General features: G+C 54.3%; 2 protein-coding genes across 3 annotated transcripts in view; one reads left to right on the top strand and one right to left on the bottom strand.

Annotated features, from left to right (window-relative positions):
* The window catches only part of STAP2 (signal transducing adaptor family member 2), a 13,710-nt gene extending 10,170 nt beyond the window's left edge, over window positions 1-3,540 (bottom strand). Inside the window, exon 1 of the mRNA XM_073017098.1 lies at window positions 3,365-3,540. Coding sequence (XP_072873199.1) covers window positions 3,365-3,466 — 102 coding nt within the window. The 5' untranslated portion in view covers window positions 3,467-3,540. The remainder of the gene's footprint in view (window positions 1-3,364) is intronic.
* Window positions 1-26,437, top strand: part of MPND (MPN domain containing) — a 27,521-nt gene extending 1,084 nt beyond the window's left edge. The window contains exons 2-14 of one of the 2 annotated variants that reach the window (XM_073017097.1): window positions 1,047-2,055; window positions 9,778-10,064; window positions 11,737-11,973; window positions 18,549-18,681; window positions 20,307-20,391; window positions 20,586-20,682; window positions 21,238-21,310; window positions 21,387-21,463; window positions 23,691-23,859; window positions 23,954-24,024; window positions 24,520-24,609; window positions 25,517-25,609; window positions 26,275-26,437. In XM_073017097.1, coding sequence (XP_072873198.1) covers window positions 2,019-2,055; window positions 9,778-10,064; window positions 11,737-11,973; window positions 18,549-18,681; window positions 20,307-20,391; window positions 20,586-20,682; window positions 21,238-21,310; window positions 21,387-21,463; window positions 23,691-23,859; window positions 23,954-24,024; window positions 24,520-24,609; window positions 25,517-25,609; window positions 26,275-26,361 — 1,536 coding nt within the window. In that variant the 5' untranslated portion in view covers window positions 1,047-2,018 and the 3' untranslated portion in view covers window positions 26,362-26,437. Of the gene's footprint in view, window positions 1-1,046; window positions 2,056-6,583; window positions 9,687-9,777; window positions 10,065-11,736; window positions 11,974-18,548; window positions 18,682-20,306; window positions 20,392-20,585; window positions 20,683-21,237; window positions 21,311-21,386; window positions 21,464-23,690; window positions 23,860-23,953; window positions 24,025-24,519; window positions 24,610-25,516; window positions 25,610-26,274 lie in introns of those variants that run through there. The other variant, XM_007994833.3, reaches the window with a different exon arrangement.

The following is a 26,437-nucleotide window of genomic DNA, read 5'->3' as shown; positions in this document are numbered from 1 at the left end:
ACACATCTATCCATCCACCCACCCACCCATCCACACATCTATCCATCCAGTTATTCATCCACCCACCCGCCCACCCATTCATCCATCCACCTACCATTCAACAATCCATTCATCTATCCATCCACTCACCATCCACCCACTCATCCATCCATACATACATCACCCACCATCCATCCAGTCATCCATCCACCCACTCATCCATCTGTCCACCCATCCGTCCATCCATCCATCCCTACATCATCTATCCATCCATCTATCAATCCACCCACCGTCCATCATCCATCCACCCACTCATCCATGCATCCATACATGCATCTACTCATCTATCCATGCATCCCTCCATCATCCATCCATTCACTCATCCATCCATCTACTCATCCCTCCATCATCCATCTATGCACTTGTCCATCTATCCATCATCCATCCACCCACCCATCTGCCCATTCATCCATCATCCCGCAACTCATCCATCCATCCAGCCAGCCAGCCATCCACCCATCTGTCCATACATCCCTCCATCATGCATCCATCTGCTCATCCATCCCTCCATCATCCATCCATGCACTCGTCCATCTATCCATCATCCATCCACCCACCCATCTGCCCGTTCATCCATCCATCCAGCCAGCCAACCATCCACTCATCCATCCATACATCCCTCCATCATGCATCCACCTACTCACCCATCTATCATCCATCCATGCACTTGTCCATCCATCCATCATCCACCCACTTGTATATGCACTCGTCCATCCATCCACACATCCTCTCAGCCACCATCCAGCCCGCATCTATCCATTCACCAAGCCTCCACTCATCCCCCCATCTACTCATCCACCTGTCCATCCGTAGACACACGCACAGGTACCCACAGGCATTTACCTAACATTTACTGAAGGCTTTTTATGTGCTAGCCCTCCTCCAGGCCCTGGGACTAGAGCAATACGGGATTAAACACCGTATTACCAGTTACCATATTGCTTTACTATGTACCCATGATGTGCTGTTGGACAAGTTATTTGAGCCATCTTTTTCTGTTTCCCCAGCTGTAAAATGGTGATAACAATGGTGCCAAGTCTGGAGGATCTCATGAGAATTAGGTGACTTTCCACATGGGAAGCACCGGGGCCTGCGCTGAGTCGAGTCCTCAACATGTGAACTGTGACTACAGCCCTAACTCCCCTATTTCCGAAGACAAAAAACTGAGACTCAAAGATTAAGTCACTTGCAAAAGGCCTGGGAGTAAGGAAAGTGTGGAGCCGGGATTAGAACCTGGGTCTTCTGAATTCGGGTCCATGATCTTTTTTGTTTTCGTTTTTTTGTTTTGTTTTGTTTTGGGTTTTTTGTTTTGTTTTGTTTTGTTTTGGAGGCAGAGTTTCACTCTGTCACCCAGGCTGGAGTACAGTGGCATGATCACGGCTCACTACAAGCTCTGCTTCCTGGGTTCACGCCATTCTCCTGCCTCAACCAACTGAGTAGCCGGGACTACAGGTGCCTGCCACCACGCCCGGTTAATTTTTTGTATTTTTAGTAGAGACGGGGTTTCACCGTGTTAGCCAGGATGGTCTCGATCTCCTGACCTGGTGATCCGCCCGCCTCGGCCTCCCAAAGTGCTGGGATTACAGGTGTGAGCCACTGCGTCTGGCCTTTTTTTTTTTTTTTTTTTTGAGACAGAGTCTCACTCTGTTACCCAGGCTGAAGTACAGTGGCACCATCTCAGCTCACTGCAACCTCCGCCTCTCAGGTTCAAATGATTCTCCTGCCTCTGCCTCCCAAGTAGCTGGGATTAAGGCGCCTGCCACCACGCCTGGCTAATTTTTGTATTTTTTAGTAGAGACGAGGTTTCACCATGTTGGCCACATTGGTCTCGAACTCCTGACCTCGGGTGATCTGCCCACCTCGGCCTCCCAAAGTGCTGGGATTACAGGCATAGCCACTGTGCCCAGCCTTCCCTGTTATCTTTCTTAACTGCAGTGATCCACTGCCTCCAAAGTGTTTGCTGGTTGGGGAGGATTTGGATGCATGGAGGTAGAAGGAAAGTCCACTCCACTACAGGTAAGGGGACCTCAGGGGCAGAGGCGGGGACATGGGCAGGGCAGGGAGGAGCTGGGGTGTTTGTTTTGATCTGTATCAGAAAATGAGGCAGGCACGGTGGCTCACACCTCTAATCCCAGCACTTTGGGAGGCTGAGGCAGGAGGATTGCTTAAGGCCAGGAATTTGAGACCAGCCTGGGCAACATAGCAAGACCCCAAATTTTTTTTTTTTTTTTTTTTTTTTAGACGTAGTCTCGCTCTGTTGCCAGCCTGGAGTGCAGTGGCACAGTCTCGGCTCACTGCAACCTCTGCCTCCTGGGTTCAAGTGAGTCTCCTGCCTCAGCCTCCCGAGTAACTGGGATCACAGGCGCACACCACCACACATGGCTAATTTTTGTATTTTTAGTAGAGACAGGGTTTCACTGTGGTGGCCAGGCCAGTCTCGAACTCCTGACTTCAGGTGATCCACCCGCCTCAGCCTCCCTAAATGCTGGGATTACAGGCATGAGCCACTGCACCCGGCCAGCAAGACCCCATCTTTAAAAAAAAAAAAAAAAAAAAAAAATTAGGTCAGAAAAATTAGGCCAAAAAATTAGCCAGAAGAGGCGGTGCACGCCTGTAGTCCCAGTTCCCCAGGAGGCTGGGGCAGGAGGTTCACTTGAGCCTAGGAGTTTGAGGCTACAGTGAGCCATGATCATGCCCCTGCACTCCAGCCTGGGTGACAGTGTAACTCTGTCTTTAAAAAAAAGAAAGAAAATGAATGTGGGGCATGGGGAAGGAGAGATGGGGCCTCAGGGAGAACGGAGAGGCTGGGGGAGACATAAGCACACACACACATGCACGCACTGTCCATGGCCCCTATCTGTCCTGTGGAATGTGGCCCCCACCAGCTCTTACTGTCCTCACATGTCACCTGTCCCGGCCTTCACCCCAGCAGCTGAGGTTCCCGGAGTTTGTCCTGGGCTGGGAGCAGGAGGAAGCCCGGGAGTCAGAGGGCTCCTCGTTTCCTGGAGAAAGTGCCTGATCTTGTTTGTATTCAGGAGAGTGAACGAGAGACAAAAGCAAAGATCGAGACAAAGAGAGAGAGAGACTGAGACGGACGTTGGGAGAGACAGAAGGGCCAGGGAGAGAGAAAGAGAAAAAGAAACCAAAGACACATGGAAACAGAGATAGAAGCACAGAGAGGCAGATGGCCAGAACCCGCGCCAGCCCCCAGCCCGCGCCCTGCCCCATCCAGCACCCACCGCACCCCTCTTGGCGAGTGAGGAGACTGGGGCTCAGAGAGGTGCTGCAGCTCCCAACAGGGCCAGCCCCCGCCTCCCTACCTTACCCGGTCACAGGACCCCTTCTTCTCTAGAAAGCTCTCATAGTAGTGTGAAGGCAGGACACCCTTAGGCTTGGGGACCCGGGGTGGCCTCACGGCAGAGGCCATGGCAGGGCCAGGGTCTTCCGCCTGGCCTCTCCTTCCAGTGGGTGCCCCAGCTGGGCCAGAAAGCTGAGAAACAGGTTCCAGGGGAGTTTCCTATGTCAGCCCGTCAACTCCCTCCCCTGCCAGGGCTGGGCAGAGGCTGAGCCGGGCAGGTCCATGATCCTAGGGAAATCCCCGCCTCTCTGGCATGGAACCAAGAAGAAAGAAAATGTATACGTTTACTTTTTTTTTTTTTTGAGACGGAGTCTTGCTCTGTTGCCCAGACTGAAGTGCAGTGGCACAATCTCGGCTCACTGCAAGCTCCACCTCCCGGGTTCACACCGTTCTCCTGCCTCAGCCTCCCAAGTAGCTGGGACTACAGGCGCCCGCCACCATGCCTGGCTAATTTTTTGTATTTTCAGTAGAGACGGGGTTTCACTGTGTTAGCCAGGATGGTCTCAATCTCCTGACTTTGTGATCCAACTGCCTTGACCTCCCAAAGTGCTGGGATTACAGGCGTGAGCCACTGCACTCAGCCAAGAATGTATAAGTTTACTTGAATGGGAGAATAATCTTGGCTATATCTGCAAAGAGAGATACATTGTCTGTCTCTTTATTTATTTATTTATTTATTTATTTATTTATTTATTTATTCTATTTTGAGACAGAGTTTCACTCTGTTGCCCAGGCTAGACTGCAGTGGTGCAATCTTGGCTCACTGTGACCTTTGCCTCCCGGGTTCAAGAGATTCTCCTGCGTTAATCTCCTGACTAGCTTGGATTGCAGGTGCCTGCCACCACGCCTGGCTAATTTTTATATTTGTAGTAGAGACGAGGTTTCACCATGTTGGCTCAGGCTGGTCTCGAATTCCTGACCCCAAGTTTTCCGCCTGCTTTGGTCTCCCAAAGTGCTGGGATTACAGGCATGAGACACCACGCCTGGCCCTTTCTCTTACTTTGATGGACTCTAATGATTACATTGGGCCCACCTGGATCATCCACGCTAATCTCCCTATTTTAAAGTTAGCTGGCCGGGCGCGATGGCTCAAGCCTGTAATCCCAGCACTTTGGGAGGCCGAGACGGGCGGATCACGAGGTCAGGAGATCGAGACCATCCTGGCGAACACGGTGAAACCCCGTCTCTACTAAAAAGTACAAAAAACCTAGCCGGGCGTGGTGGCGGGCGCCTGTAGTCCCAGCTACTCGGGAGGCTGAGGCAGGAGAATGGCGTAAACCTGGGAGGCGGAGCTTGCAGTGAGCTGAGATCCGGCCACTGCACTCCCGCCTGGGCGACAGAGTGAGACTCCGTTTCAAAAAATAATAATAATAATAAAATAAAGTTAGCTGACTAGTAACTTTAAGTTCATCTGCAATTTTTTTTTTTTTTTTGACGGTGTCTCGTTCTGTTGTTGATGCTGGAGTACAGCGATCATAGTTCACTGTAGCCTTCACCTCCCAATCTCAAGTAGTCCTCCTGCCTCAGCCACCTGAAGAGCTGGGACTATAGGCGGGCAGCACCACACCCAACTCATTTATTTTACTTTTTTTTTTTTTTTTTTTTTTGAGACGGAGTCTCGCTCTGTCGCCCAGACTGGAGTGCAGTGGCCGGATCTCAGCTCACTGCAAACTCCGCCTCCCGGGTTCCCGCCATTCTCCTGCCTCAGCCTCCCGAGTAGCTGGGACTACAGGCGCCCACCACCTCGCCCGGCTAGTTTTTTGTATTTTTTAGTAGAGACGGGGTTTCACCGTGTTAGCCAGGATGGTCTCGATCTCCTGACCTCGTGATCCGCCCATCTCGGCCTCCCAAAGTGCTGGGATTACAGGCTTGAGCCACCGCGCCCGGCCTTACTTTTTTTTTTTGACACAGAGTCTCGCTCTGTCGCCCAGGCTGGAGTGCAGTGGGGAGATCTCGGCTCACTGCAAGCTCCGCCTCCCGGGTTCACACCATCCTCCTGCTTCAGCCTCCTGAGTAGCTGGGACTACAGGCGCCCGCCACCACGCCTGGCTAATTTTTTTTTTTTTTATTTTTTTTTTTGTATTTTTAGTAGAGACGGGGTTTCACCTTGTTAGCCAGGATGGTCTCGATCTCCTGACCCCATGATCCGCCCGCCTCGGCCTCCCAAAGTTCTGGGATTACAGGCGTGAGCCACCGCGCCCAGCCATTTATGTTACGTTTTTAAGGATGTGTTCTCACCATGTTGCCTAGGCTGGAGTACAGGGGGGCTGTCATAACTCATTGTAGACTCGACCTTCCAGGGTCAAGTGATCCTCCAGCCTCAGCCTCTAGAGTAGGTGCTACTACAGTTGCATGCCACCACGCCCAGCTACTTTTTTTCACTTAGTAGAGACAGGTTTTTGCTATGTTGCCCAGGCTGGTCTGGTCTTTTTTTTTTTTTTTTTTTTGAGACAGAGTCTTGCTCTGTTGCCCAGGCTGGAGTGCAGTGGTGCCATCTTGGCTCACTGCAACCTCCGCCTCCTGGGTTCAAGCAATTCTCTTGCCTCAGCCTCCCGAGTAGCTGGGATTACAGGTGCGGGCCACCATGCCCAGCACATTTTTTGCATTTTTTTTTTTTTTAGTAGAGATGGGGTTTCACTGTGTTAGCTAGGATCGTCTCAATCTCCTGAACTTGTGATCCACCTGCTTCAACCTCCCAATTTGCTGGGATTACAGGCGTGAGCCAGTGTGCCTGGTCCTCAGGCTGGTCTTGAACTCCTAGGCACAAGTGATCCTCCAGTCTAGGCCTCCCAAAGTGCTGGGGTTACAGGTGTGTGCCACCGTGCCTGGCGTCTATCTTTAATCTTCAAACCCATTTGCCACGTATCCTAACATATTCACAGATTTGGGGAATTAGGACATGGATATCTTTAAGAGACCATTATTCTGCCTACCACAGCCTGTTTAAGATGGTGGACAATTGATGAATTTTTTTTTTTTTTTTTTTGAGGCGGAGTTTCGCTCTGTCGCCCAGGCTGGAGTGCAGTGGCCGGATCTCAGCTCACTGCAAGCTCCGCCTCCCGGGTTCACGCCATTCTCCTGCCTCAGCCTCCCGAGTAGCTGGGACTACAGGCGCCCGCCACCTCGCCCGGCTAGATTTTTGTATTTTTTAGTAGAGACGGGGTTTCACCGGGTTAGCCAGGATGGTCTCGATCTCCTGACCTCGTGATCCGCCCGTCTCGGCCTCCCAAAGTGCTGGGATTACAGGCTTGAGCCACCGCGCCCGGCCAATTGATGAATTTTTGAATACTGAACCAGTCTTGGGTCCCTGGAGTAAACCCCACTTGTCATGGTGTATCATTCATTTGATATATTGTTGAATTCTACTTTCTAATATTTTGTTAAGGATACCAAAACCTGGTTTTGGTATCAGGGTCATAGTTCCATAAAATGAACAGGGAAATATCCCCTTCAATGTTCTGGAAGAGACTATGTGAAATTGGTGTTAATTCTTCTTTCAACCTGTGGCAGAATTACTTAATGAAACCATCTGGGCCTAGAGATTGCTTTGTTGGGAGTTTTTAAATTAAAAATTCAATTTCCTTAATAGTTACCAGGGCTAGACTTTGTATACATAGCAGAAGAGGTGTTCTAGAAACCACAGAAAGGCCGTGGGACTATGGGCAATATGTTCATCCACTGTACTGTCTGTTCAAGTTGATAGTATCAGCTATACTAAGTAAGGTCAGTGAGTTCATTTTTGTTTCGTTTTATCTTTGTTTTTTTTTATTTTTTTCAGACAGGGTTTCGCTTCTTTTGCCCAGGCTGGAGTGCAATGGCATGATCTTGGCTCACTGCAACCTCCACCTCCCAGGTTCAAGCGATTCTCCTGCCTCAGCATCTGGAGTAGCTGGGATTACAGGTGCCCGCCACCACCCCCCAGCTAATTTTTAAATTTTTAGTAGAAATGGGGTTTCACCATGTTGGTCAGGCTGGTCTCAAACTGCTGACCTCAAGTGATCCCAAAGTGCTGGGATTACAGGCGGGAGCCACCGCGGCCAGCCAGGGTCGTTAGTTTTCATTGTATTTGTCTAAGGCAATGTGGAGCCACAGGAGGATTTAGAGCATGGGAGGCGGGCAGGGTGTGGTGGCTAACACCTGTAATCCAAACACTTTGGGAGCCTGAGTGGGAAGATTGCTTAAGGCCAGGACTTGGAGACCAGCATGGGTAACATAGTGAGATCCCCTTCTCTTACAAAAATATTAAAAATTAGCCAGGCATGGTGGTCACGCCTGTTGTCTCAGCTACTCTGGAGGCTGAGGCAAGAGGATCATTTGAACCCAGGAGGCCAAGGCTGCAGTGAGCCATGCTTGCACCAGTGCACTCCAGCCTGGGAGACAAAGCAAGGCCCTGTCTCCAAAAGAAAAGAAAATAGGCTGGGCGCAACGGCTCACACCTGTAATCCCAGCATTTTGGGAGGCTGATGCAGGTGGATCACCCGAGGTTGGGAGTTCGAGACCAGCCTGGCAAACATGGTGAAACCCCTTCTCTACTAAAATTACAAAAATTAGCTGGGTGTCGTGGCGTGCATCTGTAGTCCCAGCTACTTGGGAGGCTGAGGTAGGAGAATCGCTTGAACCTGGGAGGTGGAGGTTGCAGTGAGCCAAGATCTTGCCATTGCACTCCAGTCTGGGTAACAGAGCAAGACTCCGTCTCAAAAAAAAAAATAAATAAATAAATAAAAGAGAAAAGAAAAAAGAAAAAATAATAATATGGGAGGGAGGTGGTAACAGTGGTAACAGGTGCATCTTAGAAAGAGCCCTCTGGGGCAACGGTGGAAGATCGACAGGGTGGGGCATGAGTTTGCAGGCCTGAGACCCATTGCGAGGGCCAGGATTTGGCCAGGATTCGGGTGCAAGAGGCTGGAGGTGTGGCTCAGGGTTTTGGAAGGCGGGGGACGGGCAAAAGCCAAAGAGAATGTGTGTAAGGACTTGGGGAAATAAACTGAGGCCGGTTTGGGCCATGCTGAGTCTGGAGGCCTTGGGGATGCCCGTTGTTGGCTGGACAGTCAGGGTGGGGCCCCTAAAGGGTGCCTGGGCTGAACAACAATAATAATAACAACAATAGTTCACATGTACCCAGCTCTTGCTCTATGTTAAGTCTTCTTCCTGAGAACATTCCCTCGCACCCCTACTGTCCAGTTCCCACTTCCCGACTGCGGTCTGGGCAAAGCCACCCGTATTTGAGCCCATCCCACGGCGTCCCGGAGCTTTAGGAAGTCCCCATCCTGGACTTTCAGCCCTGCCAGGGACTGAGGGAAATCCCAGCGCTCAGGCTTGGGGACGAAGGTCCCAGGACAGGGTCGAGGACGAACTTCCCTAAACAAGGTAGATGACAAAGGCCGGGGCTACACTGATCCGGCGCGCAACCAGCCCGGCCCCGCCCCCTGCTCCGCCCAAGGGTATGGAGGGCTGGACTCGGCTGGCCTTATACCCGGAGCTGATTGGCTGGTAAGTCCGGTCCCTGCCTCTGATGGTTTGCGCTCTGAAGTAAGGGTTTCTGCTGATTGGCTTATGTGGATGTCTGCCCATTGGTCAAATCCGAGTTGGTGTAATCAGACAGTTAATACGGATTGGTTGGTGCGGGAATGCAGCAGCTTGTTATCGATTGGTTGAGGGTGAAATAAATGGGACTCTTATCATTGGCTGGCGGGCTCCGCTACGGTCCAATCACGGAATCAGTCGAGGGCCGCCCGGGAGGGTGGGAGTTAATTCTTTAGCAACTGAGGCCAGCTGGAGCGTTTTGACTCCACCTGTGTCTGCGCGAGGCTGTTGCCTATTGGAGTCCGCATTGTTCCCCCGGACCTCAGTTTCTCCCCTGGACCCAAAGACCGAGGCCTCTGAGTTCCTCAAGTGCGGTGGCCGCAGGCCTCAGCTTCTCGCCTCGCAGCAGGTTGAGCCACTCGCGCACCCGCCCCAGGCTTCCACCTTGCAACCTCTATCCCTGGACAGCGAGGCCTCAGTTTTCCCATTAGCACCAATGAGCTCCCGGTCACCACCCCGTCCCCATGGAGCGGTGCTTCAAGCCTCAGTTTGCCGAATGTTCCCGGAGGGCTGAGTTCCTGGTCTCTCCCGCGTGGACAGCCCCGAGGCCTCAGTTTCCCCGCCCACCCCAGCGCACCGAGCCCTTCCCCCGACCCCGGCGGCGGCCAATGGATGGGGACCCCTCCCCTCCCCGAGGCGGGGCCGCATCACGTGCCGGGAAGCCGGAGTCTGGGGCTCTGGGCGCGGGGAGGCGCGGCCATGGCAGGTACGGCGGGCCCGGCGGGGCGGAGGCGCGGGGCGCGGGGCTGCAGCTGCTGGGGGCGCGCGGCCTCCCTGCAGCCTCTCGCTGTCCGCAGCTCCGGAGCCGCTGTCCCCGGCGGGCGGCGCGGGCGAGGAGGTGCCGGAGGAGGACGAGGACGAAGCGGAGGCCGAGGACTCCGAGCGGCCGAATACGGGAGCGGGCGGCGGACGCAGTGGCGGCGGCTGCAGTAGCGGCAGCGGAGGAGGCGGCGGCGGCGGGGCCGGGGCGGGGGTCTGCGGCGGGCCGGGGGGCGCGTTCACCAGGCGCGCGGTCACGCTGCGGGTGCTCCTCAAAGACGCGCTGCTGGAGCCCGGTGCCGGGGTGCTGTCCATCTACTACCTGGTGAGCACTCCGCCTCCCGCGTCCCTTCGCGGCTCGGGCAAGAAGGGGAAACTGAGGCCCGGGGCTTCCTTGCTGCAGGACAAGCCCTAGTGTAGGGAGGGGAAACTGAGGCCCGGAGCTTCCCTGCTGAGGGACGAGCCCCGGTGTGGGGAGGGGAAACTGAGGCCCAGAGCTCCCTTGCTGTGGGAGGAGCCTCGGTGTGGCGAGGGGAAACTGAGGCCCGGAACTCCCTTGGCTGCAGGAAGAGCCCCGGTGTGAGGAGGGGGAGACTGAAGCCTGGAGCTCCCTTGCTTTAGGACAAGCCCCAGTGTGGGGAGGGACAACTGAGGCCCGGAGCTCTTTTCCTGCAGGAGGAGCTCCTGTGGAGGGGACACTGAGGCCCGGAGCTCTTGTTGCGGGACAAGCCCCATGTGGAGAGGGGAATCTGAGGCACAGATGGGTCCCTCTGATTGGGAGGACGTAGATTTCCAAGCACCCCATCCCACAAAGGAGAAACTGAGGCTCAGAAAGGAGCTGCCACCCGCGCAGGGTCAGATGGGCAACACCCCGGCCTTCTTGTAGTTTCCCAGCTGTAAAATGGAATATTTCCCCACCATGGGAAAATTAGGGGAGGGTTAAATGAATGAAGCCTTTAGCAGGCGCCTGCCACATGCTAAGCGCTTTATTTGATTTGTGGTCGGTATTATTACTTTTTTTTTTTTTTTGGAGACAGAGTCTCGCTCTGTGTCCCAGGCTGGAGTGCAGTGGCGCTATCGCGGCTCACTGCAAGCTCTGCCTCCCAGTTCAAGCGATTCTTCTGCCGCAGCCTCCGGAGTACCTGGGACTACAGCTATGCGCCACCACACCTGGCTCACTTTTTTTTTTTTTTTTTTTTGTAGTTTTAGTAGAGACAGGGTTTCACGATATTGGCCAGGTTAGTCTCAAACTCCTGACCTTGTGGTCCGCCCGCCTCAGCCTCCCAAAGTGCTGGGATTACAGGCTTGAGCCACCGCACTTGGCTTTTTTTTTTTTTTTTTTTTTTGAGATGGAGTCTCGTGCGGTAGTATGATCTTGGCTCACTGCAACCTCCGCCTCCCAGTTAAAGCAATTCTCCTGCCTTAGCCTCTTGAGTAGCTGGAATTACAGGCACCTGCCACCATGCCTGGCTAATTTTTATATTTTTAGTTGAGACGGGGTTTCACCATGTTGGCCAGGCTGGTCTCAAACTCTTGACCTCAGGTGATCTGCCCGCCTCAGCCTTCCAAAATGCTGGGATTACAGGCGTGAGCCACTGCGCCCGGCCCTGTATTATTATTATTACTGCTATCATTATTGTTTGTGAATGGGAGCACGTTGTTCACCTTGTGAATGGGCGTTTCTGAATTGAGCAACTGCTGAGTGTGTTGCATCCTAGAGACACAGCAGTGATCAAGACAGACCGTGTCCCCGATCTTAGGGGTTTGTTGGTCCTGGTGGGCGGGGTGAAGATACCTGCTGGGCAGCTTCGTGCAGGCCGATCGGGTGTGTGGAACTGGACTCCCAGGCACTGAGGAGGCCCTGCAGCTGGCCTGGGAGGCGTTCCTGAAAGTCCTGTAAAGGGATGCCTCAGGGAGCGTGGGGCTGGGGAGGACCCCTGGGAGACAGGGCATGGTGGATGTCGGTCCCAGGCCCAGCCAGCTGACTGTCACTGCAGGGGAAGAAGTTCCTGGGCGACCTGCAGCCGGACGGAAGGATCATGTGGCAGGAGACTGGGCAGATCTTCAACTCACCCAGCGCCTGGGCCACCCACTGCAAGAAGCTGGTGAACCCTGCCAAGAAGTCGGGCTGTGGCTGGGCCTCTGTCAAGTACAAAGGCCAGAAACTGGACAAGTACAAGGCCACCTGGCTCCGGCTGCACCAGCTGCACACGCCTGCCACTGCTGCTGATGAGGTATGTGCTGCAGCCTCCTCCAGGAAGCCGCCCAGGTCACTGTGGAATGAGGGGTGCCAGCCTGACACAGCTGTCTCAGGAGGAGGTATTATAGTAATATATACAAACACGGAGCGAGCCCTTACCATGTGACACGCCTCTTCCATCCCTCCAGGACTGGGGTGGAGAGAGGGGACATGGGAGCTTGGGCTTTGAGGGATGAGCAGGAGTTTTTCAGAGCAACTTGAAGGGAAGGGCTTTATTTTCTTTTTTTTTTTTTTTTTTTTTTTTTTTTGAGACTGAGTCTCACTCTTGCCCAGGCTGGAGTGCAGTGACGCGATGTCACCTCACTGCAAGCTCCGCCTCCAGGGTTCACGCCATTCTCCTGCCTCAGCCTCCTGAGTAGCTGGGATTGTAGGCGCCCGCCACCACCCCCGGCTAGGGAAGAGCTTTCTAGAAGGATGGAATGGCATATGCAAAGTCACGTAGACAAGAAGAAAGACATGCTGGTGTCGTGGGTGGCTGAGGGGGCTGGAAATGTTGGCAGGGACCAGAGGGGCCCTGGGGGAACATATAATAATAGATGTTCCTTTAGTGTTCACCAGCCGGGTGAACTTGGCCAAGAACCCTTTGTGTGCCTTAGTTTTTTCTTTTTTTTCCTTTTTTTTTTGTTTGAGACAGGGTCTCACTCTGTGGCCCAGGCTGGAGTGCAGCGCCCCCATCTCGGCTCACTGCAGCCTTCACCTCCTGGGCTCAAGCGATCCTCCCACCTCAGCCTTCCTAGTAACTGGACTATAGACATCCACCAACACACCTGGCTAATTTTTGGATTTTTAGCAGAGATGAGGTTTCACCATGTTGCCTAGGCTGGTCTCAAACTCCTGGCCTCCAGCGATCCTCCCACCTGGGCTTCCCAAAGTCTTGGGATTACAGGCGTGAGGTACTGCACCAGCCAATGTTTTTTTTTTCTTATGTGAAATGGACATGGTAGGCCGGGTGCAGTGGCTCATGCCTGTAATCCCAGCACTTTGGGAAGCCGAAGCAGGCAGATCACAAGGTCAAGAGATCGAGACCATCCTGGCAAACATGGTGAAACTTCATCTCTACTAAAAATACAAAAATTAGCCGGGTGTGGTGGTGGGCACCTGTAGTCCCAGCTACTTGGGAGGCTGAGGCAGAGGGATCACTTGAACTAGCTAGGCGGAGGTTGCAGTGAGCCGAGATCACGCCACTGCACTCCAGTCTGGCGACAGAGTGAGACTCCATCTCAAAAATAAACAAAACCCCAAAATGGAGATGTTAATAGTGCCCATCTGTAGGGCAGGCAGGAAACTGAGGCAGGAGCAGATGCTGTAGTCCATTGGCAGAATCTTGTCTTTTTCTGTGTTTGCTCTTATGGCCTTCAACTGATTGGATGAAGCCCACCTACAGACAGTATCAAGAGTAATGTCCTTTCTTCTTTTTGTACATATGTTTTTATAAACTTTTTTTTTTTTTGACACGGAGTCTCGCTCTGTGGCCCAGGCTGGAGTGCAGTGGCCGGATCTCAGCTCACTGCAAGCTCCGCCTCCCGGGTTCACGACATTCTCTTGCCTCAGCCTCCCCAGTAGCTGGGACTACAGGCGCCCGCCACCCCGCCCGGCTAGTTTTTTGTATTTTTTTGGTGGAGACGGGGTTTCACCGTGTTAGCCAGGACGGTCTCGATCTCCTGACCTCGTGATCTGCCTGTCTCGGCCTCCCAAAGTGCTGGGATTACAGACTTGAGCCACTGTGCCCGGCCAAATTTTTATATTTTTAGTAGAGATGGGGTTTCACCATGTTGGCCTGACATCAGGGGATCCGCCTGCCTCGGCCTCCCAAAATGCTGGGATTACAGGCGTGAGCCACCAAGCCCAGCTGACTTATCCATATTCTGGATGCTCAATTACAGCATCATTGCAGGCAGGCAAATTGCAAATTTCTTTTCTTTTTTTTTTTTTTTGAGACGGAGTCTTGCTCTGTTGCCCAGGCTGGAGTGCAGTGGCGCAGTCTTGGCTCACTGCAACCTCTGCCTCCTGGGTTCAAGTGATTCTCCTGCCTGAACCTCTTGAGTAGCTGGGATTACAGGCACCCGCCACCACGCCCGGGTACTTTTTGTATTTTTAGTAGAGACGGGGTTTCACCATGTTGGTCCGGCTGTTCCCAAACTCCTGACCTTGTGATCTGCCCTCCTCGGCCTCCCAAAGTGTTGAGATTATAGGCGTGGGACACCATGCCCAGCCTAAATTTCTTCTTAAACACCTTCAATAGTTTCTTTTTATCATAATCGTCACTGATCTCTTGGACATTAGTAAGAGTTTTCCTTCCATTTCTCTGTTGAATTCTTTTTTTTTTTTTTTTTTTTTTTTGAGATGGAGTCTCTCTGTGTTGCCCAGGCTGGAGTGTAGTGTCGTGATCTTGGCTCACTGCAACCTCTGCCTCCTGGGTTCACGCCATTCTTCCACCTCAGCCTCCCAAGTACCTGGAATTATAGGTGCCTGCCACCAGGCCTGGCTAATTTTTTTATTTTTTGTAGAGACGGGGTTTCACCATTTTGGCCAGGCTGGTCTTGAACTCCTGACCTCGTGATCCACCTGCCTCAGCCTCCCGAAGTGCTGGGATTACAGGCGTGAGCCACTGCGCCCGGCCTCTGTTGAGTTTATATGGATACAATCCTCAGTGCCAGGAGGAAGCAGGTCATCACTGTTTCTTGCATCAGCAAAGGGGTCGAAAGAGTGGAGGTTCTGGATAGTGGACGAAAGATACTATTCTGTTTTTGAGATGGAGTCTCGCTCTGTCATCCAGGCTGGAGTGCAGTGCTGTGGTCCTGGCTCACTGCAACCTCCCATTCACGGGTTCACACAATTCTGCCTCAGCCTCCCCAGTAGCTGGGACTACAAGCGTGCGCCCCCACACCCAGCTAATTTTTGTATTTTTAGTAGAGATGGGGTTTCACCATGTTGGTCAGGCTGGTCTCAAACTCCTGACCTCAAGTGATCCACTTGCTTTGGTATCCCAAAGTGCGAGGATTACAGGCATGAGCCACCACAACCAGCCACAATTCCTTTTCCTTGGTGGGAACGGCCTGTGGAAGGCATTGGTGGTGGGAGAAGGTGGATGGTATGGATGGAGCAGTGGGAAGTGAGGGTGCTCAAGGTGAGGCTGCAAAGTCCTTAGTGGCTCAGTGACTGGGTCTTTTTTTAATTTAATTTAATTTAATTTTTTTGAGATGGAGTTTCGCTCTTGTTGCCCAGGCTGGAGTGCGATGGTGCGATCTTGGCTCATCGCAACCTCTGCCTCTTGGGTTTAGGTGATTCTCCTGCCTCAGCCTCCCCAGTAGCTGGGATTACAGGCTCCCACCACCACGCCTGGCTAATTTTGTATTTTTAGTAGAGACAGGGTTTCTCCATGTTGGTCAGGCTGGTCTTGAACTCCTGACCTCAGGTGATCCGCCCACCTCTGCCTCCCAAAGTGCTGGGATTACAGGTGTGAGCCACCAAGACCGGCTGGGTCTGTTTTCATAAATTTTTTTTTTTTTTTTTTGAGACAGTCTCACTCTGTTGCCCTGGCTGGAGTGCAGTGGTGTGATCTCGGCTCACTGCAGCCTCCACCTCCTGGATTCAAGCGATTTCCTGTCAGCCTCCTGAGTAGCTGGGATTACAGATGTCCACTACCACACCCAGCTAATTTTTGTATTTTTAGTAGAGATGGGGTTTCACCATGTTGGCCAGGCTGGTCTCAAACTCCTGACCTCAGGTGATCCGTCCGCCTCTGCCTCCCAAAGTGCTGGAATTGCAGGCCTGAGCTGTGGAGCCTGGTCAAGAGCAATGTCCTTTCTGAAAGTCACCTTACTGTAGAAGTGAATCACCTGTAACAAATGCCATCGAAGTAATGCCTAGATCAGTGTTCCAATAAATTACCAGGCACTGTTGCCTAGCTAAGTTGACACACGAAACTATTCTTTCAGTATGTATTCAGTAAGTGCCAACTGTGCGCAAGACCTGTTTTAAGCATTGTACATAAAGCAGAGGGCAAAGAAGTCAAAAACCCCTGTCTTTGGGTGGGAGTTGTGGGGGAAGAAGGTAGTCAGGGGAGGCTTCACTGAGAAGGTGACATTTGAACAGAGAACTGAAGGTGGGGAGGGAGGGAGCTATGAAGACTTCTGGGAAACAGCCCCTGCAAAGGCCCTGGGTCACGACTCTGCCTGGTGTGTTGGAGGAACAGTGACGACCCTGTGTGGCTGGAGCCGAGTGAGTAAGGGGGAGAGAAGGAGGTGGGGAGGATGGGAAGGGGACAGGGCTGGTCATGCAGAGCCCTGTGGGTCATGGGGAGAACTTGGGCTTTGACCTGGAGGAAGGTGGGAGCCATGGAATGTTGCAGGCAGAGGAACGACAGGATCTGACTGAGGTGCTGACAGGCGTTCTCTGGTGGCTGCTGCGGGGACTAGACTGTCGGGGGTGAGGGTGGGATCTAGGGACTAGGACAGAGGTGAGGGAGCTGGTCCAGGTGAGGGATGATGGAGTGGCCCAGGCCAGCCATGAAGCAGGGAAAAAGTGGGCAGGTTCCAGGTATTTTTGGAAGTATATCCGCCAGGTTTGCTGATAGATCAGATGCTGGAGTCCTGAGCAAGTGGGTGGATGGAGCTGCCAAAACTGGGGGATGTGGGAAGGGCAGATTTGGGTGTTCATTGGGCCCAGCATGGCTGTGTTGAGTGTGACCGTGTGAGGCCCCACATGGGGACATGGAGAGGCAGCTGGGCCCTGAGTCTGGAGCCGGGCGAGGCCTGGGCTGGAGACAGGACCGTGGGCAACATTGGGTGTAGACAGGATTTGGAGCCCTGAGAGGGGATGAGGCCACCTGGGAGGGGTGTGGAGGGAGGAGGCCTGAAAACCCAGCCTGGGGCCAGCAACAGGGAGAGGGGAGGTGAGAGGGATCCAGGCGAGCATGGGATCCGGGGGTCATGTGAGGACCATGATCCCTGTAGGTAGGAGGATGCGCTGGGTCAGATGCTGCCGAGAAGGTGACGAGGACAGGAACTGAGATGTGACCCAGAGAGGTCACCTCCACAAAGGCGGTTTAGGACAGAACCGGAGGAGAGGTTATTTTTAATTTTTATTGTTTTAGACAAGAATCTCACTCCATCACCCAGGCTGGAGTGCAATGGTGTGATCTGAGCTCACTGCAACCTCTGCCTCCCGGGTTCAAGTGATCCTCCTGCCTCCGCCTCCTGAGTAGCTGGGACTGCAGGTGTGCACCACCACGCTTGGCTAATTTTTGTATTTTTAGTAGAGATGGGGTTTCACCATGTTGGCCAGGCTGGTCTCGAACTTCTGACCTCAAGTGATCCACCCACCTCCCAAAGTGCTGGGATTACAGACGTGAGCCACCGTGCCCGGCTGGGAGGAAAGGTTACTGAAAGACATTAAAATCATCTACGAATGGTGCTAGCTCGCTCAATGAGCGGAGCATCTGTGTGTATGCTAAATGATTTGTGCACATGATTTCATTTCGCCCTGATGAAATGACCCCGTGGGGTCATTCATGGGGTCAGAGGTCATTGTGCCCTTTTACAGATAAGAACAGAGTTGGCGGGCTCACACCTGTAATACCAGCACTTTGGGAGGCCAAGGTGGGTGGGTCACTTGAGGTCAGGAGTTTGAGACCAGCCTGGCCAACATGGCAAAACCTCATATCTACTAAAAAGACAAAAATTAGCCAGGTGTGGTGGCGGACAACTGTACTCCCAGCTACTCAGGAGGCTGAGGCAGGAGAATGGCTTGAGCCCGGGAGGCAGAGGTTGCAGTGGGCCAAGATCGTGCCACTGCACTCCAGGCTGGGTGACAGAGTGAGACCCTGTCTCAAAAAAAAAAAAAAAAAAAAAGGAAAGAAAGAGAGTTCAGAGTTTAAACCCATTTATGCCTGAGGTTGCAATTCTTTGAATTTTTGCAATCAGACCTTGGCGAAGACTTTGAGCAGTTGGATGTAAATAGCTCCCATATGCTTGGCATTCCAATAATGGAACACTAGGCATAAATGCGGTGCTCACTCTAGGTTGCAGGGCTTGTATTATAAAATGCGAGGTCAGCCGGGTGTGGTGGCTCATGCCTGTAGTCCCAGCACTTTGGGAGGCCGAGGTGGGCGGATCACTTGAGGTCGGGAGTTCGAGACCAGTCTGATCAACATGGAGAAATCCTATCTCTACTAAGAATACAAAATTAGCCGGGCATGGTGGCGGGCACCTGTAATCCCAGCTACTCCGGAGGCTGAGGCAGGAGAATGGTGTGAACCCAGGAGGCGGAGCTTGCAGTGAGCCGAGATCGCACCACTGTACTCCAGCCTGGGTGACAGAGCGAGACTCCGTCTCAAAAATAAATAAATAAATAAATTACAAATAAATAAATGAGTAAAATGTGAGGTCTTAGCTTAAGACCTTCTCTGCTCCCTCCCTCCCTCTAGTGGTCAGCTGGGGCAATGGCACCTACGGCTTAGGCCGAAGGGCTGGGGTGGGACTTAGTAGGGAGAGTAGGGGGCACCCAGCCAAGGGTCCCACCACTGTCCCTGACCTCTAACCCCTCCAGAGCCCGGCCAGTGAAGGGGAGGAGGAGGAGTTGCTGATGGAAGAGGAGGAGGAGGACGTTCTGGCGGGGGTCTCAGCAGAGGACAAGAGTCGGAGACCACCGGGGAAGAACCCTTCAGAGCCTGCCCACCCGGGTGAGAGGTGTGGGTAGGGGAAGCAGGCTGGGGGGCGGGTACAGCTCGGGTTGGGGAGGAGGCTGGGGAGAGGTTGGGCCTTGTTCTTTCCCTAGGATCCCCAAGATGGAGACATGGAGAGGCAGCTGGGCCCTGAGTCTGGAGCCTGGCGAGGCCTGGGCTGGAGACAGTCCCACTGCCCAATTTCACTCGCTGCCTGACTTCTCAAGCTCAAGTGCTGGATTTTATTTTATTTTATTATATGTATTTATTTATTTATTTTTGTGATGGAGTCTCTGTCGCCCAGGCTGGAGTGCAGTGGCGTAATCTCGGCTCACTGCAACCTCTGCCTCCCAGGTTCAAGCGATTCTCCTGCCTTAGTCTCCCAAGTAGCTGGGACTATATAGGTGCATGCCACCACGCCTGGCTAACTTTTGTATTTTTAGTAGAGACGGGGTTTCACAATGATGTCCAGGCTGGTCTTGAACTCCTGAACACAGGTGATCCACCTGCCTCGACCTCCAGAGTGCTGGGATTGCAGGCATGAGCCACTGTACCTGTCTTTTTTTTTTTTTGAGACAGGGTTTTGCTGTCCCCCAGGCAGAGTACAATGATGCAATCATGGGTAACTGCAGCCTCGACCTCCTAGTTCAAGTGATCCTGTCACCTCAGCCTCCTGAGTAACTGGGACCACAGGCGTGCGCCACCACACCCAGCTAATTTTTGTATTTTTGTATTTTTTTTTTTTTTTGAGATGGAGTCTCTCTCTGTCGCCCAGACTGGAGTGCAGTGGCCAGATCTCAGCTCACTGCAAGCTCTGCCTCCCGGGTTTATGCCATTTTCCTGCCTCAGCCTCCTGAGTAGCTGGGACTACAGGCGCCCGCCACCTCGCCCGGCTAGTTTTTTTGTATTTTGTAGTAGAGACGGGGTTTCACCGGGTTAGTCAGGATGGTCTCAATCTCCTGACCTCGTGATCCGCCCGTCTCGGCCTCCCAAAGTGCCGGGATTACAGGCCTGAGCCACCGCACCCGGCCATTTTTTTTTTTTTTTGAGATGGAGTCTCACTCTGTCACCCAGGCTGGAGTGCAGTGGCACAATCTCGGCTCACTACAAGCTCAGCCTCCTAGGTTCACCCCATTCTCCTGCCTCAGCCTCCCGAGTAGCTGGGACTACAGATGCCCACCACCACGCCCGGCTAGTTTTTTGTATTTTTAGTATAGATGGGGTTTCACCATGTTTGCCAGGATGGTCTCCATCTCCTGACCTCGTGATCCGCCCTCCTCAGCCTCCTAAAGTGCTGGGATTACAGGCGTGAGCCACCACGCCTGGCCTGTATTTTTTTTTTTTTTCCAGAGAGCTCATCATCTTGTCCAGGCTGGTCTTGAACTCCTGGACTTGAGCAATCCTCCCACCTCAGCTTCCAAGTGAAAAAAAATTTCTTTTTTATAGACAAGAGTCTCACTCTGTAACCCAGGCTGGAGTGCAGTGGTGTGATCACAGCTCACTGCAGCCTCGACCTCCCATGGTCAAGCGATCCTCCCACTTCAGCACTGGGGTTATAGGCGTGCACCACCACACCCAGTGGCCACCTAGTTTGTTCCAACTTGGGCTGGGGAGGGACTGACCCTGCCTTTTTCTCCTCCCAGAGGCCACAACCCCAGGGAAGCGGGTGGACAGCAAGATCCGGGTCCCGGTCCGCTACTGCATGCTGGGCAGCCGCGACTCGGCCAGGTCAGACTCACCTCAAGCTCTGCCCGTGCCCCAGCTCACCTGGATCTCTTGCTGGTCTGAGGGTAGCAAGGGCAGGGATGGGGGGTGGGACAGAGCCTCAGATCCTCAGAGCTGTGGGGTGGGGGGAGTCAGCGTGGGGGCGAGGGAAGAGCCTGGGGGTTCCTGAGACTGTGTGACCCTCCTGGCCCCTACAGGAACCCCCACACCCTGGTGGAAGTAACATCCTTTGCAGCCATCAACAAGTTCCAGCCGTTCAATGTGGCTGTTTCCAGCAACGTGCTGTTCCTGCTGGTGTGTGGCCCACCTTGTCCAGGGGCAAGGGGTTCCCAGGCCTGGGCAGGGGCCTGGGGAGCCCAGTCAGTGGGCAGCGGGTAGGGCTCCCCTGCGTATCAGCTCCATGAGAGCTGGGACCTTGTCTGCTTTGTTTGCTACTGATACACTGTGGGTGCTCAATAAATGTATGAAGGAGGGTGCATGGCCAGGTGTGGTGGCTCACACCTATAATCCCAGCACTTTGGGAAGCTGAGGCAGCCGGTCACCTGAACTCAGGAGTTCGAGACCAGCCTGAGCAACACTGAAACCCCATCTCTACTAAACACACAAAACTTGGCTGGGCGTGGTGGTGCACGCCTGTAATCCCAGCTACCTGGGAGGCTGAGACAGGAGAATCGCTTGAACTGGGAAGGTGGAGTTTGTGGTGAGCTGAGATCGTGCCACTGCCCTCCAACCTGGGTGACAGAGCAAAACTCAAGTCTCAAAAAAAGAGAATGAGGGCACAGGCTGGCTCCAGCATTGGGGCAGGGCCACAGCCTGAGCCAGTCTTCTGCTGTCCCCCCCCTTCCCCAGGACTTCCACAGCCACCTGACGCGGAGTGAGGTCGTGGGTTACCTGGGGGGCCGCTGGGACATCAACAGCCAGAGTGGGTATCCAGGGCCAGGTGGGCAGGGGGCGTTGGGGGACCGGGGTCATGGAGTCACAGCTGCCCCTCCCCACAGTGCTGACGGTGCTCAGAGCCTTCCCTTGTCGGAGTCGGCTTGGGGATGCAGAGACTGCAGCTGCCATCGAAGAGGAGGTGAGGCACTGCCTGGGAGGTGGCGTTCTGGGGAGGGTTGGGAAGGGACATAGCTGTCCTGGCAACTGCCCAGTGGCGGGCAGTGTCAACACCCAGCAAGTGTGCAGGTGAGTATGCCTGCCTCTGAGCCTGGGACCCCACGGTGAAGGGTGAAGAACACTGCTTTTTTTGGTTGTTTTGTTGTTTGAGACGGAGTCTTGCTCTGTTACTGAGGCTGGAGTGCAGTGGCGCGATCTCGGCTCATTGCCACCTGCACCTCCTGGGCTCAGGCAATTCTCCTGCCTCAGCCTCCCAAGTAGCTGGGACTACAGGCGCGTGGCACCACACTTGGCTAATTTTTTGTATTTTTAGTAGAGACAGGGTTTCACCATGTTGGTCAGGATGGTCTTGATCTCTTTACCTCATCATCTACCCACCTTGGCCTCCCAAAGTGTTGGGATTACATGTGTGAGCCACTGCTCCCGGCCAGGATGGTCTCAATCTCTTGACCTTGTGATCTGTCCACCTCAGCCTCCCGAAGTGCTGGGATTAAAGGTGTGAGCCACTGCGCGCGGCCTTTTTTTTTTTTTTTTTCCTTGAGACAGTCTTGCTCTGTCGCCCAGGATGGAGTGCAGGGTGTGATCCTGGCTCACTGCAACCTCCACCTTCTGGACTCAAGCGATTCTCCTGCTTCAGCCTCCTGAATACCTAGGATTACAGGTGTACGCCACCATGACCAGCTAATTTTTGTGTTTTTAGTTGAGACAGGGTATCACCATGTTAGCCAGGCTGGTCTCGAACTCCTGACCTTTGGTGATCCACCCGCATCAGCCTCCCAAAGTGCTGGGATTATAGGTGTGAGCCACCGCGCCCAGCCTAAGAGCACTGCTTTTGGATCTCCTAGCCCTGGTGCTGAAACCTTGCCAGCCCCCTCCCCTCTCAGAGCCTTGGTTTCCTTGTCTGTATAATGAGTGGCTTCGATGAAAGGTCATCGGATCCAGACGTTCACACCTGGCATCCCATCACTTAGGGAGGCTGAGGCAGGAGGTTTGCTGAAGCCCAGGAGTTCGACACCAGCCTGGGGCCACAGCAAGACCCCATCTCTACAAAAGATAAAAAAAAATTAGGTAGGCATGGTGGTATGCTCCATCTATTTGAGAGGCTGAGGCAGGAGGATGGACTGAGTCCAGGAGGTTGAGGCTGCAGTGAGCTGAGATGGTGCCACTGCATTCCAGCCTGGGTGACAGAGCAAGTCCCTATATCTAAAAAAATAAAAAGTGAAGGGCTGCCAATATTGAATGCTCAGTGCCAGGCCTCATCTATTCAAGGCTACTTTAAGTGCCAGCTGCTATTCTTTTTTTTTGAGATGGAGTCTCGCTCTGTCACCCAGGCTGGAGTGCAGTGGCATCGGCTCACTGCAAGCTCCGCCTCCCAGGTTTACACCATTCTCCTGCCTCAGCCTCCTGAGTAGCTGGGACTACAGGTGCCTGCCACCTCGCTTGGCTAGTTTTTTGTATTTTTTAGTAGAGACGGGGTTTCACTGTGTTAGCCAGGATGGTTTTGATCTCCTGACCTCGTGATCCGCCCGTCTTGGCCTCCCAAAGTGCTGGGATTACAGGTGTGAACCACCGTGCCTGGCCTTTTCCTTTTTTTGAGACACGATCTTGCTCTGTTGCCCGGGCTGGACTTCAGTGGTGTAATCACGGCTCACTGCAGCGCCAACTGCCCAGGTTCAAGAGATCCTCCTGCCTTAGCCTCCACAGTAGCTGGGAGTACAGACACGTGCCACCACACCTGGCTAATTTTTGTATTTTTAGTAGAGATGGGGTTTCTCCATGTTTGCCAGGCTGGTCTCAAACTCCTGACCTCAAGTGATCTGCCTACCTCAGCCTTCCAAAGCGCTGGGGTTACAGGCGTGAACCACCATGCCCAGCCTATTTTTAACTATTTGTTGAGTGCTTACTGTGTGGTGACCATTATTCCGTAAGCTGGGCTACAGCAGTTAACAAAACGACTTCCATGTCCCAGCTTTGTGGCAGGGTGCGCCTTTTATATTAACAGATGTACTTGTTGGCTGTCTCTCCAGCTCCCACTGGACTCAGTGGTGGTGGGGTCAGGGCCTGTCTTGGTCATCACTGTGTCCCCAGGCCTGATACACAGCAGGAGTTTATTCAGGGCTGGCCGGCCGCATGAGCTCACTAGAGCCATTCAGGCCCCTGTGCCCCCTGAGCTGCTTCTCTGTCCCCAGGTCTACCAGAGCCTGTTCCTGCGGGGCCTGTCCCTGGTGGGCTGGTACCACAGCCACCCGCACAGCCCGGCGCTGCCGTCTCTGCAAGACATCGATGCACAGATGGACTACCAGCTGCGGCTGCAGGGCTCCAGCAACGGCTTCCAGCCCTGCCTCGCCCTGCTCTGCTGTATGCCGGATGGGGCGGTGGGGGGAGCAAGGAGGGGGGATGCTGGGCCAGCCGAGCCTCCCAGGCCCAGCCCCTCTCTCTTCTTCTCTGCCAGCCCCTTACTACTCTGGCAACCCAGGCCCCGAGTCCAAGATCTCACCTTTCTGGGTGATGCCTCCTCCCGAGGTAGGTGGGGCTGCTGGGAGAGCCTGGGGGGCCAGAGACACTGGGGCATTTGGGTCACAACTAGGCAGGGGCCCCTGGTTCCAGGCTCCACTGGAGAGTTGGGTCCCCAGTTTCTCTGTCTGTGAAATGGGGACATGACTGCTGCCCTGCCGAGGCTTTGGTGAGGGCTTGGGCGGGGGACCTCCATGGGTAGCTGGCTGCTTGGCACAAAGAGGGCTCCCTTCCTGACCCAGCCTGGCTTCACTCCCCAAGCCTGCCCCGAAGTCAGAGGTCAGCCCTGGGAAGTCATTTCAGGGCCCTGGCTCTCTTCGGGGCCTCTCCCGGAGGGAGGATGCTACCCTGCCTCCCTAGTCCCACCACCAGGTGCCGATCCCGGTGCAGAGCTGGGCCAAGGTGTGCACTCTCCCATTCCCAGCCCAGGCACTACCTGTTGTCCCCAGCTGCTATGGGCTGGGGGCTAGTGAGGCTTGTCTGACTGGTCTGTGTCCCTGCCAGCAAAGGCCCAGTGACTATGGCATCCCCATGGACGTGGAGATGACCTACGTCCAGGACAGCTTCCTGACCAATGACATCCTTCACGAGATGGTGAGCTCGCTGCGGGATGGGCAGGCGGGGGCTGGCAGTGCGCAGCTGGGCACACAAGACCGGCTGGTCTGTTTCCCACTGGTGGGCTTGGGAAGCTATGGCTGGTGGCACCTTGGGGGCCTGGGTCAGGGCTTCTTCCATCACTCAGGACAGAGTCCCAGGCCCTTGCCAGGGCCCCAACTTCTGCTCTCCCTCACCTCCCCACCTGCTATTCTCCAAGGCGCTGGCCTCTTCTGCCAGGCTGTCCAGTAGAGAAACCCCAGGGACTTTGGGTGGTACCTGGATGAACACTTAACAATTATGTGTTCAACGTGCATTTAAAAACACTAAACTAAGCCAGACATAGTGGCTCACGCCTGTAATCCCAGCACTTTGGGAGGCTGAGGTGGAAAGACTAGTCTAGCCAACATGGCGAAACCCTGTCTCTACCAAGATAGAAAAACTAGCCAGGAGTGGTGGCGGGTGCCTATAGTCCCAGCTACTTGGGAAGCTGAGGCAGGAGAATCTCTTGAACCCGGGAGGTGGAGGTTGCAGTGAGCCGAGATCGCACCACTGTACCCGTCTGGGCCACAGAGTGAGACTCCATCTCAAGGAAAAAACCCAACAAAACCCAAACTAGTTCATCAAACCTGTGACCTCACAGGTGTCGCTGCTGGGGATGAGGCCGAACCAGGGGGCCATGTCAGGCCTGCGTGGTTCTGGAGAGCTGGGCTCAGTGGGTGCAGGTCCAGGTGGACCTCTCGTGGCAGCCACTTGGGCAACGCTGCTGCCTCCCCGATCTCTGTGGTTGCTTTCTTAGTGACTGGGGTCATGTCTTGGGGCTGCCTGAGACTGGAGCCCCAGGAAAGGGGCCGGTGCACCTCCGGCTGGGAGGGAGTCTGGGAGTCCATGCTCCCCTGTCCTGTAGATGCTGCTGGTGGAGTTCTACAAGGGTGCCCCTGACCTCGTGAGGCTCCAGGAACCCTGGAGCCAGGAGCACACCTACCTCGACAAGCTTAAGGTGAGCCCCAAGTCCCTGTAGACCTCCTAACGAAGCTCCAGGAGGGGCCCCCGGGCAGCCTGAAAGGTGGCAGCAGTGAGCCCTGTGGGCCTCAGCGGCCCAGGACAGCCCAGCTGGCAGAGTGCTCCTGACCCTGGTCACCCCGCAGCCACCCCAGCAGGGTGCAGGCCAGGTTTGATTGGACTGTGGAGCTTTAAGCTCCTGCAGTGCTGGATGAGGTCCCAGCAGCGGGTTTGGGAGTGTTTCCCCTGCAGAGGGCCCAGAGTCCTGGCCACCCCTGAGTGTCTCAGGGTAGTAGTTCCTGGTCTCCCTCCACCTGGCGTAGAAAGGGGCTCATTCTGCTCAGCTCTCGGCTAGCTGTGGAGGCTGTGGTATCCCCATGGGTGTCTGGGACCCGGGCAGGGAGGGGCTGAGGTGGGGGCAGGATCGGGAGTGTGCAAGAAAGCTCCACCCCTCCACACAGCACCACTGCCCCCGGGAAGCCAGGCCCTCCGGTTACATACCACCCCACTGGGTAAGCAGCAGGCTGTGCTGCAGGACCCCAGCCCTGTGCCTTGGTCTCAGGGGGGCTCACTCAGGATGCTGGACTTGGGACAGTAGACTGTGAGGTGCAGGGCTGGCTAGGACCCCCGGGTGCAGCCTGAGGCCCAGCCCCCTTGTTTCAGATCTCCTTGGCCAGCAGGACGCCCAAGGACCAGAGCCTGTGCCACGTTCTGGAGCAGGTGTGCGGCATCCTTAAGCAGGGGAGCTGAGCCTCCCAGGGCAGGGTGGGCTCCAGTTGTCTGGAGGGTCCGGATGGGCTCAGGTAATAAAGAAATGGAAGCAGCA

This window comes from Chlorocebus sabaeus, chromosome 6, assembly GCF_047675955.1.
Source record: "Chlorocebus sabaeus isolate Y175 chromosome 6, mChlSab1.0.hap1, whole genome shotgun sequence".
NCBI classification, from domain to species: Eukaryota; Metazoa; Chordata; class Mammalia; order Primates; family Cercopithecidae; genus Chlorocebus; species Chlorocebus sabaeus.
This window is presented reverse-complemented; position numbering and strand designations above follow the sequence as displayed.